The following is a 17,173-nucleotide window of genomic DNA, read 5'->3' as shown; positions in this document are numbered from 1 at the left end:
ATCACAGGAGGCGAAAGGTCTGATCAAGAAACGCCAATGTATGAAAGCCTCTAACCCTACAGCTAGAATAGAACTGGCAGAACTTTCGAAATTAATCAACAAGCCTAAGACAGCTGACATAAGGACGTATAATATGGATAGAATTGAACATGCTCTCAGGAACGGAGGAAGCCTAAAAGCAGTGAAGAAACTAGTAATAGGCAAGAATTAGATGTATGCGCTAAGCGACAAAGCCGACAATATTATTACTATGGATGAGATAGTTCAAGTGGCTGAGGAGTTCTATAGTGATTTGTACAGTCCAACTGGCACCCAGGAGGATAATGGAAGGAAGAATAGTCTAGGGGAATTTTAAATCCCACAAGTAACGCCCGAAGAAGTAAAGAAAGCCTTGGGAGCTATGCAAAGGGGGAAGGCAGCTGGGGAGGATCAGGTAACAGCAGATTTGTTGAAGGGTGGTGGGCAGATTGTTCTAGAAAAACTGGCCACCCTGTATACGCAATGCCTCATGACTTCGAGCGTACCAGAATCTTGGAAGAACGCTTACGTAATCCTAATCCATAAGAAAGGGGACGCCAAATACTTGAAAAATTATAGACCGATCAGCTTACTGTCCGTCGCCTACAAAGTATTTACTAAGGTAATCGCAAATAAAACCAGGAACACCTTAGTCTTCTGTCAACCAAAGGACCAGGCAGGATTTTGTAAAGGCTACTCAACAATAGACCATATTCACACTATCAATCAGGTGATAGAGAAATGTGCGGAATATAACCAACCCTCAGATATAGCTTTCATTGATTACGAGAAAGCGTTTGATTCAGTCGCAACCTCAGCAGTCATGGAGGCATTACGGAATCAGGATATAGACGAGTCGTGTGTAAAAATACTGAAATATATATATATAGCGGCTCCACAGCCACCGTAGTCCTCCATAAAGCAAACAACAAAATCATAATAAAGAAAGACGTCAGGCAGGGAGATACGATCTCTCCAATGCTATTCACAGCGTGTTTACAGAAGGTACTCAGAGACCTGGATTGGGAAGAATTGGGGATAAGAGTTAATGGAGAATATCTTAGTAACTTGCGATTCGGTGATGATATTGCCTTGCTTAGTAACTCAGGGGACCAATTGCAATGCATGCTCATTGACCTGGAGAGGCAAAGCAGAAGAGTGGGTCTAAAAATTAATTTGCAGAAAACTAATGTTTAACAGTTTCGGAAGAGAACAGCAGTTTACGATAGGTAGCGAGGCACTGGAAGTGGTAACGGAATCTAGGGCACGTAGTGACCGCGGATCCGGATCATGAGACTGAAATAATCGGAAGAATAAAAATAGGCTGGGGTGCGTTTGGCAGGCGTTCTCAGATCATGAACAGCAGGTTGCCATTATCCCCCAAGAGAAGAGTGTATAACAGCTTTGTCTTACCAGTACTCACGTACGGGGTAGAAACCTGGAGGCTTACGAGAAGGGTTCTACTTAAATTCAGGACGACGCAACGAGCTATGGAAAGAAGAATGATGGGTGTAACGTCAAGGGATAAGAACAGAGCAGATTGGGTGAGGGATAAAACGCGAGTTAATGACATCTTAGTTGAAATCAAGAAAAAGAAATGGGGGGGGGGGGGCATGGGCAGGAGATGTAATGAGGAGGGAAGATAACCTATAGGCATTAAGTGTTACGGACTGGATTCCAAAGGAAGGAAAGCGTAGCAGGGGGCCGGCAGAAAGTTAGGTGGGCGGATGAGATTAAGAAGATTGCAGGGACAACATGGCCACGATTAGTACATGCATGACCGGGGTAGTTGAAGAAGTATGGGAGAGGCCTTTGCCCTGAATTGGGCGTAACCAGGCAGATGATGATGATGATGATTGTTTCCTCTGTTCGCGGAAGCCTCATAGATTTATTTGCTACTTGTACTAATTATGTAAAACAATTTCGCAAATGGATTTGACGGCTGTATGTACTAATTATGTAAACCTCTCTCGAACTGAAGTGCTGGCGCGCGCGTGTGCAAAAAAGAAATGTTTTTTTTTGTTTATATGATAATAAACTCAATAAATTTGGATCTATACATAGGTATAAATAGTTGGCTCGAGAGTGCCTCAAAAGCACGCAGATCTTGTAGAAGAGCGCATGATATTCAGTGGTTTCACTTTAGTGGTATGTATACATTTTGTCACCGTTGTTACTTGCGAACGTTGGCAAAACGAGCTGAGGGTAGCCAAGACGCGTATGCGCTCAGCTCAAAGCTGTCCACCAGAGGTATTCGAACTCCCGCCTTTTCGGTGGCAAGTCTCAGTGGGAGCCCGTGACTCTCCGGAAATCGGTGGAAGGTTGTGGGCGCCACGCAGACCCCGAGAGTTGCGATGCGGCTGCATGCGTTTCGGAGGCCGTTACAGCCACCATTGTAGCGGACGACGACGAGCGTTGTGTGCGTCGTGAAGCAGTTCTCAATAGCTGTGAGTTCACGGCAGCGGTACTGGCCGTGTGAACTAAATAAATTGACCAATTACCGTGATACTGTGACTGTCACCAAAAGCAGTGAGCGCTCATCACTCACTGGTTCTGGTGTGTGTGAAAGTTACGAGGATGTTTTCTGAAATGACGCCTGGATACTCGACGTACGCACATGGTTAGTTTGGGCATCTGACCGTAAAGGACTCTTATTCAATGAAATTGCAGGTAAGGCGACCAATTATTTCCACACTGTTCTTTGCCCGCTTGTGTCACGGCTACTTCGTATCGTAGGTGCATCACATTGTAGGCATTATCAGACTCCATACGAACGAATTTTACGAATTACCCACGTAATTTATATACTAAGAACATCATCTTTCTGACGAAGTTTCCTTGTTATAGCGAGATTATTATGAACTTCTTCAATGAGATTGCAGTAAGGCGACCAATTATTTCCACACTGTCCTTTTCCCGCTTGTGTCACTGTAGAATTCGTATAGTGGTTGTATCATATGTGGCATTATCAGACTCCACACTAAGAAATTTTACGAATTGCCGACGTAATTTTTATACTAAGAGCGCCATTTTTCTGACGAAGTTTCCTTGTTATAGCAAGAAGATTAATATGAGCCCCGCTCCCCATTCTTAGTCGGTACTACAGGTCTGTACTATAGGAGGCATAGCACGAAGTTTCGTTGTTATAACAAGATGATTATGAGCTTTGCTCCCTATTCTTAGTCTATGCTACTGATCTGTACTATAGCAGACATAGCAGAGATCAGTGGCCCATACTAATCTATGCCTACAATCCTGGATTTCGGGTCCTCTATTCTTGGGTTCAGCGGCAGAAACGTTTTCGCTGCGGTCAGGACTCTCTCTAGATTGATTCCCATTTTTTATTCGGCATTTTGTGTTTCCGATGACGACGACAAAACTGCAGCAACGTCCGCTGCGAGAGCCTGCTGTTGACGCAGTGAACGAGTTCAGCATCAGAATAATCAGTGGTCAGATTTTAATATCTTATTTTGCTGGTAGACTACTCCCTGTGGCTGACCTCGGAGTCTGCTGGCAACTACGCTGTCATGTTCAAGGAAGCGACGGCACATCCAAACGACACAATGTTTTGAATGGAAGGTATGAACAGAAGCGTGCGCTTGAGCGTGCGGCTCGCAAGGAGCAGTTGAGATGATAAATTGTCGTCTGTTAGGCGAGTGATAGTAGCAGTTCCAACATTCTCCCGTGCCTATCAGATGGCATTAGTCAATTTCCAATGAGTACAGCAGTTGAACAGGACTGCTGATTACGGTTCCACATTCCAAGCGCAGAGAGCAGAATGGGACCTTTCCGTCACGTCCGTAATACAATTATGTTCTTTCCATTACTCAAACCGGTCGAGGACGGTGTCTCCGATAACTAAGTAGCCTTTATTCCACAGGTCGGTGCGCTTCGCTTTGTTCAACGCATAGCTCACCAGTTCACTAAGATCTCTCTCAGCCAGTGGTTCCAAAATGCTTTCAGGTCCTCGTTTTTTTCCAGTCTTTTGAGCAACAAAGCATTCTTTAATGTGAGGCAATTCTCTCGAAGTCCTGCAGTAACGTCACGGTAATTGCTTTTCCACTTCTCCATGTTCATAGACGCATCTCTGAATATGTCGATTATTTCTTCGTGTATCTTTTATAACGTCTTCTGCTAGCTTCAAACAATGCTTCCTTATGTGGCAGAGCTGTTAGTCGTCGACCTACCATAAATCTCGTCTTGCGAAGCGGGCAGGGCTCGTTGACGTCGTCGTGGACGAAGGGCAGAGGACGTGAATTCAGAACGGCCTCGACTTCAATGAACAGTGTGGCAAGCTCAATATGTCCATCTAGTTGTCTTCCCAGCATCCTCAAGCAGCTCTTGACGGAGCGTACAAGTCTCTAGCGGCATTCTTCATTATAGGCTATGTCGCTGTTGCTTGAAAGGCAGCGCTACATACGAGCCGCTACCAATGCAGACATTAAGTCAAGCCGAGCCAGCGTCGTTTTGATTGGCGCCACTCGTGTCGCTGCAAACAGTATCGGTAGTACTCCGAGCGCTGCCCGTGAAATCATACATGTATGCGTAGGCAACTGCTCCGTAGGCTGATCCCCTTGCGTCCGCAATGATGTGCAAATTAGTCTTAGTGATTGGACTTTTCATTCTGGCGCCCAATAATCTAGGGATGCTGAAGCCTGCAATTACCGAGCTGCAGTTTCAATGGGCTGATCTGCCTTTTGAGTGAAGATGCACAGGGGGACTCTTCTCGTCGTCTTACGCGTCTCCTGTCCTCCAAAAACACCTACAGTTGCTGTTTCCTCTTTCAAAAATTGGCAACCTAGTGTGCGTGATGCATTCGTAGTAATAAAGCTGGTTGACTTCCGTTGGGGGGGGGGGGGGTTAGCGAAACTGATCCCGTAGTACTTTGATAATGTCGCGCTTGCAATTATCGCCGTCAATGTCTGCAGCTGTACGACGGGGTTCGTTTGTTGTGGAAGAAGGCTAACAGGCGCGGAGGTCACATTATCTTTCCTTGTGAAGTTCGGCGCACGCATAGAGGTGACATGCCTTCGTGAAGAACTATCGCACCTTGCTCAAGACATCGAAAGCATCGACCGTCCTTGGCGAGAATCTGATTTTTTTTTTTTCGTGTCAGACGCACGTCTTCAATTGTTGTCGCAGATCTCGGCGCAATGCTTGCCTGATGTCAAAGCCGGCACAGGTGAGGCTCATAAGCCCCCCTCTCTAGCGTCACTGCTGATGACACACTGCTCTGTGGAGAAGACCTCGGTGTATCTAATTTTCTGAACGTCTTCTGACGCTTTCAAAGAGGACTACTGAGCCGGAGCTTCCCGGCAATGAAGCCTGGAAGCGAGGTTACTGCAGCAGACGATCTAGTTCTTTCTCTGCTTTTGTCATGTGTTGCGTTGCGTCACCTTCTGCCAGAGTTGTTCACTCAGCCGTGGATGCAGTCGGTGGCTTGTAAAGCTCGTAATGCTGCAGCACCAATTCTGATGGCATGATTCGCACGAGAACCTGCCATAACATAGAGCAGTAACTAGGGTGGCTAGTTCAAAGGGCTTAGAGAATCCTTAGATGCACTTGTACTTGGTCACATAGGTGTAGAAGTTGTATGATATTCGAAGACGACGCGACCGGCCTCAAGCCGAGAAGACATCGAAGGTGCTCTTGAAAGATACTTTTATCTCCGAAGCGTTACTTGAGGATTACCACTGTTTCCTTAAAACACTCTTTAGTTGCCCGGAGCCCAGATATAGCTCAAGCGGTGGTTCTAGCGGCGGAACCGTACACTTGGCGCTGATCGAAATTTGTCTGCTCGTAGGTTGCGAAGCTTGAGACGTACGGCCCTTTGAACCTCGAACTGCAAGTTTCGATGTCGTTGTGACAACCTCGTCTCCATATTTGCTAACGTCTGAGGTGTCACTCTCGCTCAGCTCGTTCGGTGTCTCGTTTAGAATGGTGTCGTCAGTTTTCTTGATCTGCAAGGGGAGCGCATCAATCCGGTCATGCACTACGCTCGCCTGAGATGCCGAGAGCTGTTGCTGCGATCGTAGTGCGCCTTCCGTTTCGTATTTAAGATGCCGCCCAGTTGTGAGCGCAGGCTATGGCGTCCCTGGAGTAGCCGTTCCACGAGTCCGCCGGCTGTCGGGAACTCTTCGTCAATGCGCAGGGTTGGCAGCGTGATGCCAGGCGTCGATGAAATTGACGTCGACCTGAAGGTGCCGGGTCTTTCAGCAACACGTGATAGACCAAAGTATGGGACGGCTATGACGCTATCTTGTCCAAGAAAGTGACGCCACGCCCTAACGGCACAGTGGCTGTAATCTAAGAGACGAAGGACCGCATGTGCTTGAGGTTGCCGCAGCTCGTGAGGAGCAGATGAAATGATGACGAATTGTCGCCCGTTAGGTGAGGGAAAGAACATGTTCGAAGAATGCCCGTTTCAATGCGCGCATGTCACAGCCTCGAACTCTCGATTTATTTAGCGTGCATCTTTGAAATAAGATTACACCTCCAGCTTGTCTACTAGGCCAGGAGGAGGTTGCCTATTACCCCAGGTATGTGCCAGAATACAGCAAGACAGAGAATACCAATCCTTGTCCACCCCACTTTAACCACAGTGGAAGGTGTCAGTCTCCACAGGAAGCGCAAGCGCAAGATATTGAGGCATGCCCCAAGAATCTGAGACTGCGGCGGGCTCGAGTACAATACACGTAGATACAGTACAATAAAATACAATACAGGTTTATTTCTTTTTGTGATGCAGTTCGAACATATACGCCCCCTGCAGCACCAATGAGACGCTTCACTTGCACCACTACGGCTGCGTCCCTGATACAGCCTACCCGACTTTCTCACTCGAACGAACAACTCGCGCGAATCTGCGAATGTGTACTCCGAAAGACACAAAACAATGCCAAAATCACGACATGTAGTACTTCGCACAGCTACTGCGTCCCTGCTTCACGTCATGGGCTAGACTACAAGCTTTCCTTATTGATACCATGATCAGTGGCGGCTGCGTTCCAAAAAAAAAAAAAAGAAGAGGAAAGCGCCCGCTGCTCTCGCACGCTTGTACAGGAGACGTGTTTTAATGCGTGCAATATATGCACAATCTAGCCACGCATTGCCACACCGGGCACATTGCTGTGTAACTGTCGCCACTGTGCAGTTCTCGGGAAACGTTTACGGCCTAAGATTGATGGTATTGTGACGACACCTTACGAGTTTCTGCACGAGTTCGCAATAAACTCCTGGATAAAGGGAAGCCTGCTTAGAGTAGTTAGGATATAGCATTTTATGAAGTCATCATAGAATATTGAACTAAGTATGAACTCATCATACAGTAAGTATTGACCCGAAGTAGTTGAATCACTTGGTAATAAATGGCCTCGTTAAATTAGCTGAACTCATCAGTTTGGTGAGCTGAACGTATTAAGTCTGTAAGCGAAAAAAAAAGCCATGAAAAAACGACAATACGATTGAAATTTTTATTTACTAATATTTACAGAAATTATAGGTTCAAATAATGTATCACTGTGTGCGGATCTGTTGAAGTCAGGAAACCGCGATAGCAACACCAATGCAAAGCAAATAGTCCGATTTGCTGCTACGCCTGGCGCACACGTTAACCAAAGAAACCTTGATAAAAGCTCATTTGATTATGTTTATAGCTATGAACATATTGCGTGCATTGAGTGACCTCATGCTGAACAAGAAGTAGGGCATCGTTAAAGAAAAGAACAGGGAACCGCGACATCGGTAACTTTATGGCGCACTTATATTGATTGGCCAGCTGGTGCGGTCTTTGGGGGCGCCACGCGGAGAGACCGGCTGGCTACCACACGATGCACTTCTGTTCTGGGTTCATGATGGTGCCTGCCTTGCAGTTGAAAATGGACGAGAACCGCTCGAAGTTCATCAGCGGGATGATGGTCCTGCAAAGCATGCGAGCGTGGCTTGGGGTACGAAAGCACAGAAAGTCTTACTGTATAAGCAACAGTCGGCATATATGCTGCAGTTTCACGGCTGTGGGCCCCGTTGACTTCCTTCAACCTTTGTGCCCCGGTTATATCTCCGCGGATAGTCACGTGACCTAAGGCTTAAATGTAGGGTAACAAGTACTGTAACGGCGACCAGCAGATTCAACCCCAAGTCCTGTCTCGGATGTCGCCGTCCACGTAGTTAAAACGCGTACTACTGTGTGCCATCAATTCAAGCGGCAGCAGGTGTCGTCTAATAGAATGCCTTCTATAACTGAGCATATGGTCACAAACAATTACTGCACAGCAATGGGACCACGTAGTTGGAGATCGCAGGGAGAGGCCTTCCGTCTTGCAGTGGACATAAAATAGGCTGCTGATGATGATGATGAATGGGACCACGTGAAATTGTTTCTGAACAACGAAAGGAAGCTGGAGAACACGTGAAATACTTATAAGAAAAAAAAAGAAAGGACAAAACCACTGGAGTGGTGGTTCTTGTACTCAGAAGCACTGATGACATGGTTCGTTTTTACTCGCGGAACAGCTTTTGCATCATCCGTGCACGGAACGGAACCCACATTGACAAGATTTCTCGTGGTTTCGTCCACGATTGGGTGTTCACGCTACGTTTGCCTTTTTGCTATCACGCCAATGACTATCCTTAAATGCTGGCTTTTGTTGATATGGGTCCAGATTGTTGCGGATGCATGCTTGTAACACATTATTTTTGTATTAGCGAAAAGAAGAAGGGGAACCGAGTGGCCCGATTTTTGTCAGCCACGACCATATGAAGCTAACAGATATAGCCAAGAAATGATAGGAGAAATAAATCTAATTTTTAATGTAAGTTTGAAAATGGTACGCTAAAGGTAAATTAAAGTGGACGAAAAAAAAAAGTCAACTTGCCGGCAGTACGAACCTAGCCCACAACCTCCGCATTACGCGTGCATTGCACTACCAATTAATTGTGCTACGGCTACGGCTGTTCCCACGTCCAAATTGGTTGGTTGGGTAGTTCAACATGTGTTCAAGATCTGACCCGGGGAGTGTTAAAAGCAGAGCAATGAGGACTGAGGAAAGGCGAAGCATCGGGTCCTACCCGGGAAATCGCTTGTTCGACCCCTGTTGATCAACATGGAGCAAATTTACCTGGTGACAAGTAACATGAGGTTCATGGCATGATGACTCCTGAATATTCATAGGAACAAACAAACTTGCCGTGGATACGGGTAGGGTAGCGCGACGGAACGCGTCTCTGGACCCGACCATGTGAGTGAAATGAAATCCATGGCAGTTGTTACGTCGATGACAACTCACCTGAAGCGGTTGGGTATCTGGTCTCGGGGCCGCAGGTAGAAGTACATGGAGCGCTTCCGGGAGACCTCGCACCGCGACTGGGGTTAAAAAGGACAAAGCGAAACAGGAAGTAGTTAAGAGAACGCTATGCAAATGAACTAGCGTTTTTTCTTCACGTTGTAATAGAGAATGCGCAATGCAATAGTGAAAGCATATCTGGTTGTTTGTCTGGTCATTAGGTAAGAATGTGGAACTCGCTGTCGGATGAAAGACTGACGAAAATATAAAAAAGGACAATGGCGACGCCTTCCGTATTTGCCTCCGTGTTACTCTTTGGGCTCAGTAACCTTTGCCAAGTAAATAGCCTTCAATTCCGGTTTAAAATTTGGGACAGCTAAAGCAAGTATCGGAGGGCAAAAATGTACTAAAATATGAAAATAAATTAGAAAATTAACGAACCGATGGACGTATATGATCTTGCTTTGCCTTCTTCGTTGAAAAAAAATATTAGAGGACGCTTAAGCTTCGCCAATCAAAGATCCCCGAGTGCTTCTCACGCTTCCCGGCAACTGCAGCTTATGTAACCGTAATGTTCACCGGCACACACTGCAGCAAGCAAGGAACCGAGGGGGCCGCGTCGCTCCTGCGAAGACGAACCTTAAACGGCAGCTGGAAAGCGCTATCGTGCTAAAAGGGATTTGTGTTTGAGTTTCCGCGTAGCAGAATTATGTTTTCTCGTATATTCAAATTACAATCCGACGCTATCATGTCTGTAGGTTGTGTGTAAGCCGTACTTTACGATTTTTCTACGTATTTTACCTTGAGAAATTCCATTAGTTCTGTAACTTCCTTTCGTCACATGGAGGGCCTGCATAGTTGGGTACGCTTGACATGAAAACTGTTTACAGCGCAAACACATGCAACCACAAAGTATAAGGGACAGGACACAGTCCCTTATACTTTGTGGTTGCATGTGTTTGCGCTGTAAACAGTTTTCATGTCAAGTATGCACCAACTCGCCCAGAAAGAAGTTTTAATGAAGTTGGGTACGCGTGGTTCAAAATTATTTCTTCCGAAGCGACGTCCGACGCGGGGCGGCGGGTGCCGACACAAGATTTTCTGCGACACGGGACCCTTAACGCTGTCGCGTTAATATCCGACAAGAGAGAAATCTCAAGCTTTTGCAGCCCTTTAAGCTCGTTTGAGGCGACAGAGCGGTCAGTCGAATTATTCTGGCGCTATGGCATGGCAAACCAGATACTGAACTAGTCAAGAAGTAGTAGAATGTACAGTCTGGCGGCAATTGTCGATAGAATATGTGCAGCTGCCCCTAAGCGCAGCAGTGATTTGACAGCGCCAACCAACACCACAGGTTGACCCCGTTAGCTAGGGACACTGTTAGTGAGGGCTTTCACGTAGGCTGGTTGTTCTTAACGGCTCCCACGGAGGCTGCGTTCTAACAACACATCGTCGCAACTGTGCACACTCCTATCTGAACCACTAACGTGGTTTATATTTTCTATGGTGGGTTCCGAACCCGGTTACTCCAGGCCGGATGGCCGGTGCTCCAACCATTGGGTTACGGACGCATGCCAAAAAGGCGGAATAAAATACGTTCACGAATTTTTCCTCGTGAATGCCAGCGCTTTGGGACGCTTGGCTCGTTAGGCACGCCGCATAGCAACAATTTATAAAAATTGAGCGTGCACCTCTTCTAGCTGGAGATCAAGGTGGAACTTACGATTTGTTAGGATTAGTTACGAAGGGGAAAGTTGCAATCAATATTTGTTGCAGAAAGGAAACTATAGTAAATCGGCAAATCAGGCAAGGGCATACACGCAGTTAGTGGGTGCGAAGTGCGACTGCATGCAAAGTCGGACGTTTTTTGTCTGCTCATGCAGAAGAGGACGCGCAGTCTGCCCAGATTGGGTGCAGTCCAGTCAGCCAAGTGCAGCACAAAACGCCTCTGGTCTTCACTAGACTCGTCTGCAGGTCTGCACTCGTCTGCACGAAAAGAAAGGATCAAGCAAGTGTCGACACAAAGGAAGGCAAGGTTGACATACATGCTGGTTCAGCTTATTCGATAATTAAGCGTTGATTATATCTCTCGTTTCTGTACTTCTTTCGTGTTCATTTATTCACTTATTTTGTATCTTACTCGTATCTTATTTTCCCATGCAATTACGTCGTGCTTCTTTTGTTTAGCGTCGACGCTTGATTGGACCTTTCTTTCAGAGTTTGGCGCTCTGGGATATGCCCCCTCGCCTAGGTTATGTTGTTGCTCGTTCGCGCTATATACCGCGAGGCACACGGCGTATTAGTCCCGAAGTTTTACGGCTTCTTGAAAACACGCGCACAAGGATCGCGCGACACGACACAATCGCACCTCCTTCTCCGACCTCTGTTTTCTCGCAACCGATAATGATGATGATGATGATGATTTATTGGCATCCCCTTCGGAACGGGGCGGCGACAAAAAGTCACCCTGTTTGAGCCGATCAAGTAATCTATAGATATTTATCACTCTACACACTCTAAGACAAAGGTTCACCCTTTGGGGTGTGTATCTGCCACACAACAGTAATCGTCATCTGCCTTGCTTGCGCTTTCTTTTTTGAAAACGCCGCGCCGGCTACATTCCGGTCGGGAATGATTTGTCATGCTGATAACGCGCATGCCGTTCGTTACAGGTAAGTACCGTGCTCGCAGCGTTAAAAAAGGGAAATGCGCACAAGACAGATGACGTTTATTGTTGTGTGGCAAGATACGACCCAAAGAGTGTAATTTTGTTTTAGAGTGCACTCTTAGACAACTGTACACCCTTTGAGGTGTATATTTGCTACACAACGGTAATCGTCATCTCCCTTACTTGCGTTTCCATTCTTGAAAACGCTGCGCTCGCTACATTCCAGTCGAGAATGCTATGTCATGCTGATAACGCACATGTCGTTCGTGACTTGGAATTACCGGGCTCGCAGCGTTAAAGAAAGGAAATGCGGACAAGACAGATGACGATTATCGTTGTGTGGCAAGATACGGCCCAAAGGGTGCAATTATGTTTAAGGGTGTATAGCAGTTTGTCTTTGTCTCCCTAATCGTTTATTATTGCCTTAAAACCTCGGTGTCTACCTTGTATAGTTGCGTATGCCTGTAACAAATCCGGTCCGATCGATTTCTTCCCTACTATTTCTCTACCAATACTCTAAACGTCTCTTGCTTATCTCGACTGCTGACTGGTTAATGCTTCCATTCAACTTAATGCGCCTTCAATAAGCGCTTCCAGCACTACTGGAAGGTGGACGTTTCCTGCGGGTCTCGCTGATTGAATACCTTCGACGATGATAATTTATTGGCATACCCTCTGAAACGGGGCAGTGACAAATGGTCACCTAGCCTGCTCGAGTTAATCAAGTATGCTACACGTGCTTGTCATTCTAGCATTTTTGTATACACATCCTTTCACTCTTTCTAAAAACTTCTGTATCTACCTTGTACCGCTACCACGTTAGAAGAATATGAGAGGTGTATGAACTGCGCGGTGGTGCCGTGGGGAGAGCGACTTCACAACTCGCCATAATTTCTCGCGCTCAGCCCGTACGTGGCGCGACTAGTTCGAGGCCTCCGGGGTGGGGGGGTGCTTCTTGCGTTGAGATAATGAGAAAATTAATGAACATTGTCGTTTTACGCGCGCTTTCTCAGCATTCTGTCGAGCCATTTAGTACAAAACGGGAAAAGAATACTGGATGCCGCGTTGTAACACGAGGCACAACTGGTGCAAGAAAGTGTTCTTGTTTTTTACGCCGATACACGAGGACTCGTCCAAACAGTGCGCGCAATCCCGAGGAATGGTCGATTCTTTCAGCCGACAGACTGTGTCTGCGAAAAAAAAAAAACATTTCGAGAGCGAAGGCGCATGCCTCGGAAACAAAGATGCAATATACCGACTTTAGGTAGCCGCACTGAATCGCACAGGTTTAATCCAAACAATATTGATACTACTTCGGTTATCGTGAGTGCGCTCTTTGGCATGGATAAGGAAAATGCAACGAGATAATTTAATTGCTACATCAGCACAAATTCCTAACCATAGGATCATCCTCCTAGAAACTGCGGGAGTAACCATGAACGGTATAAAAAAGTTAGACTCGAAGCTGGCTAGCGAGAATGAAAACTGATAACTTGGTTGATGACGCGAACTTAATTATTCCTAACTGAAAAAATTTGAGCCAATGCCTCGTACAACAGTTTATGCGGGTTTTCCAGCATATACAGGTGCGCAAACCTACGCAATAATACGGGATAGACCACGGATATAATGTTGGAAATCATTAAGTGGCAACCAAGCTTTTCAGCGGTGCCTGAGCTGTTGGAACTGCTGTCGAACGCGGAAGTGAACTCGGCCGCTTGGCTGGGCCGAACGCTTAGCAGTGCTTAGCAGCGCAGCGCCATAGCCGCTAAGCCACCGCGGTTGACGAAGCAGCATAATGTTAGGAAGTATATTTATATCACCGTGTTGTTCTCGTAGATAACCCTGTTGCTCTGAAAAGCACTAAGAACAGTAGAATACGTCGCTCTATACCAACGTGCAACAGTCGAGAGGTAACCTGCTCTAGCTCCCCAATGGAAAGGTGAATATATGATCCGAAAGCTTGACACTGCTCACCAGGGCGTACGCGATGAAGAAGACCTGCTCCATGGTCCAAGGCTCCATGCCGGGTATGGAGTACATGCCGTAGCGCTCCTCGTACTTGGTCATGTACACCCGGAAAGCCTGTGTCGCGTAGGCGGATTCAGTACGCAATTGGCTCGTCGTTGGCTCCTTCCCCGGCACTTACCTTGAAGGCGAGTCGCAGGCCCGCGTTGTCGGCGATGCTCATCTCCAGGGTGTTGTTGACGCTTAGCTGCGGGGATCACGTAGGTTAAATGAGCTTTCTCTTAAACTACAAACACGCACGCCCACACGCACACGGACACGCCCACAAAACAACGATGGTCGCCACTCAATGGGTTCACATCAGCGTCGCCGTCTCAGTGCATTTGAAACCTTTGTATAGTCACGTAGCATTTTATAGCCCAGGGTTAGCGCAGAGTATGAAGTCTATTTCATTTCTAGTCTCGCCGTTCGGGCTCCTCCACGTCCACTTTCGGCTATCCCGCTTGCGGAAGAAGGTATTCATTATCCTCATATTATTCTGTTCCGCAAACTCTACTAATAACTCTCCCCTGCTATTCCTAGTGCCTATGCCATATTCCCCCACTGCCTTGTCTCCAGCCTGCTTCTTGCCTACCTTGGCATTGAAGTCGCCCATTAGTATAGTGTATTTAGTTTTCACTCTACCCACCGCAGATTCCACGTCTTCATAGAAGCTTTCGACTTCCTGGTCATCATGACTGGATGTAGGGGCGTAGACCTGTACAATCTTCATTTTGTACCTCTTATTAAGTTTCACAACAAGACCTGCCACCCTCTCGTTAATGCTATAGAATTCCTGTATGTTACCAGCTATATTCTTATTAACCAGGAATCCGACTCCTAGTTCTCTTCTATCCGCTAAGCCCCGGTAGCACAGGACGTGCCCGCTATTTAGCACTGTATATGCTTCTTTTGGCCTCCTAACTTCACTGAGCCCTATTATATCCCATTTACTGCCCTCTAATTCCTGCAATAGCACTGCTAGACTCGCCTCACTAGATAACGTTCTAGCGTTAAACGTTGCCAGGTTCATATTCCAATGGAGGCCTGTCCGAAGCCAGTGATTCTTAGCACCCTCTGCTGCGTCGCAGGTCTGACCGCCGCCGTGGTCAGTTGCTTCGCAGCTGCTGGGGACTGAGGGCCGGGGTTTGATTGTTGTGTTCATAGGAGGTTGTGGCCAAGTACTGCACCAGGGTGGCCAATCCTGCTCTGGTGAGGGAGTGCGTTACCGGTTCTGGTCACCGGGATCAGGCCACACTCCAGGCCTGTTTGTGCAATTTTATCAACACGCGGATTGTTTTTTTTTTAATCCGGTGGAAAATTGCCGGCACCGGGATTCGAACCACGGACCTCTTGCACGCGAGGCGGGTGTTCTACCTCTACGCCACCGCTGCAACCCTTTGCCTTGCTTGCTTAGTAACTCAGGGGACCAATTGCAATGCATGCTCACTGACCTGAAGAGGCAAAGCAGAAGAGTGGGTCTAAAAATTAATATGCAGAAAACTAAAGTAATGCTTAACAGTCTCGGGAGAGAACAGCAATTTACAATAGGCAGCGAGGCACTGGAAGTCGTAAGGGAATACATCTACTTAGGGCAGGTAGTGACGGCGGATCCGGATCATGAGACGGAAATAATCAGAAGGATAAGAATGGGCTGGAGTGCGTTTGGCAGGCATTCCCAAATCATGAACAGCAGGTTGCCGTTATCCCTCAAGAGAAAAGTATATAATAGCTGTGTCTTACCAGTACTCACCTACGGGGCAGAAACCTGAAGGCTTACGAAAAGGGTTCTACTCAAATTGAGGACGACACAACGAGCTATGGAAAGAAGAATGGTAGGTGTAACGTTAAGGGATAAGAAAAGAGCAGATTGGGTGAGGGAACAAACGCGAGTTAATGACATCTTAGTTGAAATCAAGAAAAAGAAATGGGCATGGGCAGGACATGTAATGAGGAGGGAAGATAACCGATGGTCATTAAGGGTTACGGACTGGATCCCAAGGGAAGGGAAGCGTAGCAGGGGGCGGCAGAAAGTTAGGTGGGCGGATGAGATTAAGAAGTTTGCAGGGATGGCATGGCCACAATTAGTACATGACCGGGGTTGTTGGAGAAATATGGGAGAGGCCTTTGCCCTGCAGTGGGCGTAACCAGGCTGATGATGATGATTTTATAGCCCGTGTTCTCGGGACGCTTCTGCTAGGAACTCTTCTGCAGAGACGACTATAGTACTACGTATATCACATAATTACCACCACTGGAAACCACGTTATTTCGCGTGAGGTTTGGGTGCTGCTCGTCTTACAGCACGATAGGACTGCATATGTTTAGCAAGTTCAAAGTTAGGAAGCCTGCTTATTATAACCTTAGCATATGGGCGGAATACTTTACGAAATTGGAGGAAAATATTGAAGGTACTTTGTTGTTTTCAGTGGGGAGTAGAGCACTGAGAATGTAAAGGAATCGAGTGTTTCATAAAACGCCTGCCCGCTTGGTTTGAGTATACATCCACAGTCACTCTGAAGCAACGTGCCTTTCTCACTTTTTGCCGTTGTCTTAACGGCTATGAGTGAACGATATAAGTATTTTGTCTAGTGAAATATGACATGAATACCATGCCTGAAATTCCCGATGGTCATATTTTGACCGTGCGAATTATGGTATAAAATATCCTTCCACTGTAGTTATTTGGGTACAGGTCATTTCAACGTACGGAAGTTTGAAATTAGGCAGTGTTTAAGTGGTGACTGAACCAAAATATGAACGCTGACCTGGTTGTTCGAGGGCTTTCGAGGGAACCTAGTGTATCCTATTAGCTACGAAATCGTACCTTTCAGTCATTTTTATCCAGAATTACATAGTTGTGGAAAAGTAAAACTTGCTTCACTGAGCCGTTGCAAATCATGCGCATAAGATCCTCTTCTTAATGCTGAGACATTCAAGAGTATTGAAGAGAAATGTGTGCGCAAAACAACATGAGGTTGTTTCGTCGCATCGATGAACTTTTTTGTAGCGGATTTTGCGCTGCTTAGTGGCAAAATGCTCCCTTAATAGTCCTATATAACGGCTTTTTTATCAGATAAAGGAGCTTGCAGCCGCATGAATGGCCCTATCAGATGTTTCATGATTTGGAATGATTTTTGGAGAATATCATTTAATACTGTTGGCGAAATGCAAAAGCTACCAGCGAAAAGCTACCTGG

At 46.6% G+C, this 17,173-nt stretch overlaps 1 protein-coding gene across 5 annotated transcripts in view; it reads right to left on the bottom strand.

Annotated features, from left to right (window-relative positions):
• Positions 1-17,173, bottom strand: part of LOC142576414 (neprilysin-1-like) — an 85,093-nt gene that overhangs the window by 27,732 nt on the left and 40,188 nt on the right. For 4 of the 5 annotated variants that reach the window (XM_075686541.1, XM_075686544.1, XM_075686545.1 and 1 more), the window contains 4 exons: positions 14,117-14,182; positions 13,945-14,052; positions 9,303-9,379; positions 7,475-7,937 (listed from right to left, as the gene is read on the bottom strand). In XM_075686541.1, the coding sequence (XP_075542656.1) occupies positions 7,838-7,937; positions 9,303-9,379; positions 13,945-14,052; positions 14,117-14,182 (351 nt within the window). In that variant the 3' untranslated portion in view covers positions 7,475-7,837. Of the gene's footprint in view, positions 1-7,474; positions 7,938-9,302; positions 9,380-13,944; positions 14,053-14,116; positions 14,183-17,173 lie in introns of those variants that run through there. The other variant, XM_075686543.1, reaches the window with a different exon arrangement.

The sequence above is a fragment of the Dermacentor variabilis genome, chromosome 3, assembly GCF_050947875.1.
Source record: "Dermacentor variabilis isolate Ectoservices chromosome 3, ASM5094787v1, whole genome shotgun sequence".
Taxonomy (NCBI): domain Eukaryota; kingdom Metazoa; phylum Arthropoda; class Arachnida; order Ixodida; family Ixodidae; genus Dermacentor; species Dermacentor variabilis.
This window is presented reverse-complemented; position numbering and strand designations above follow the sequence as displayed.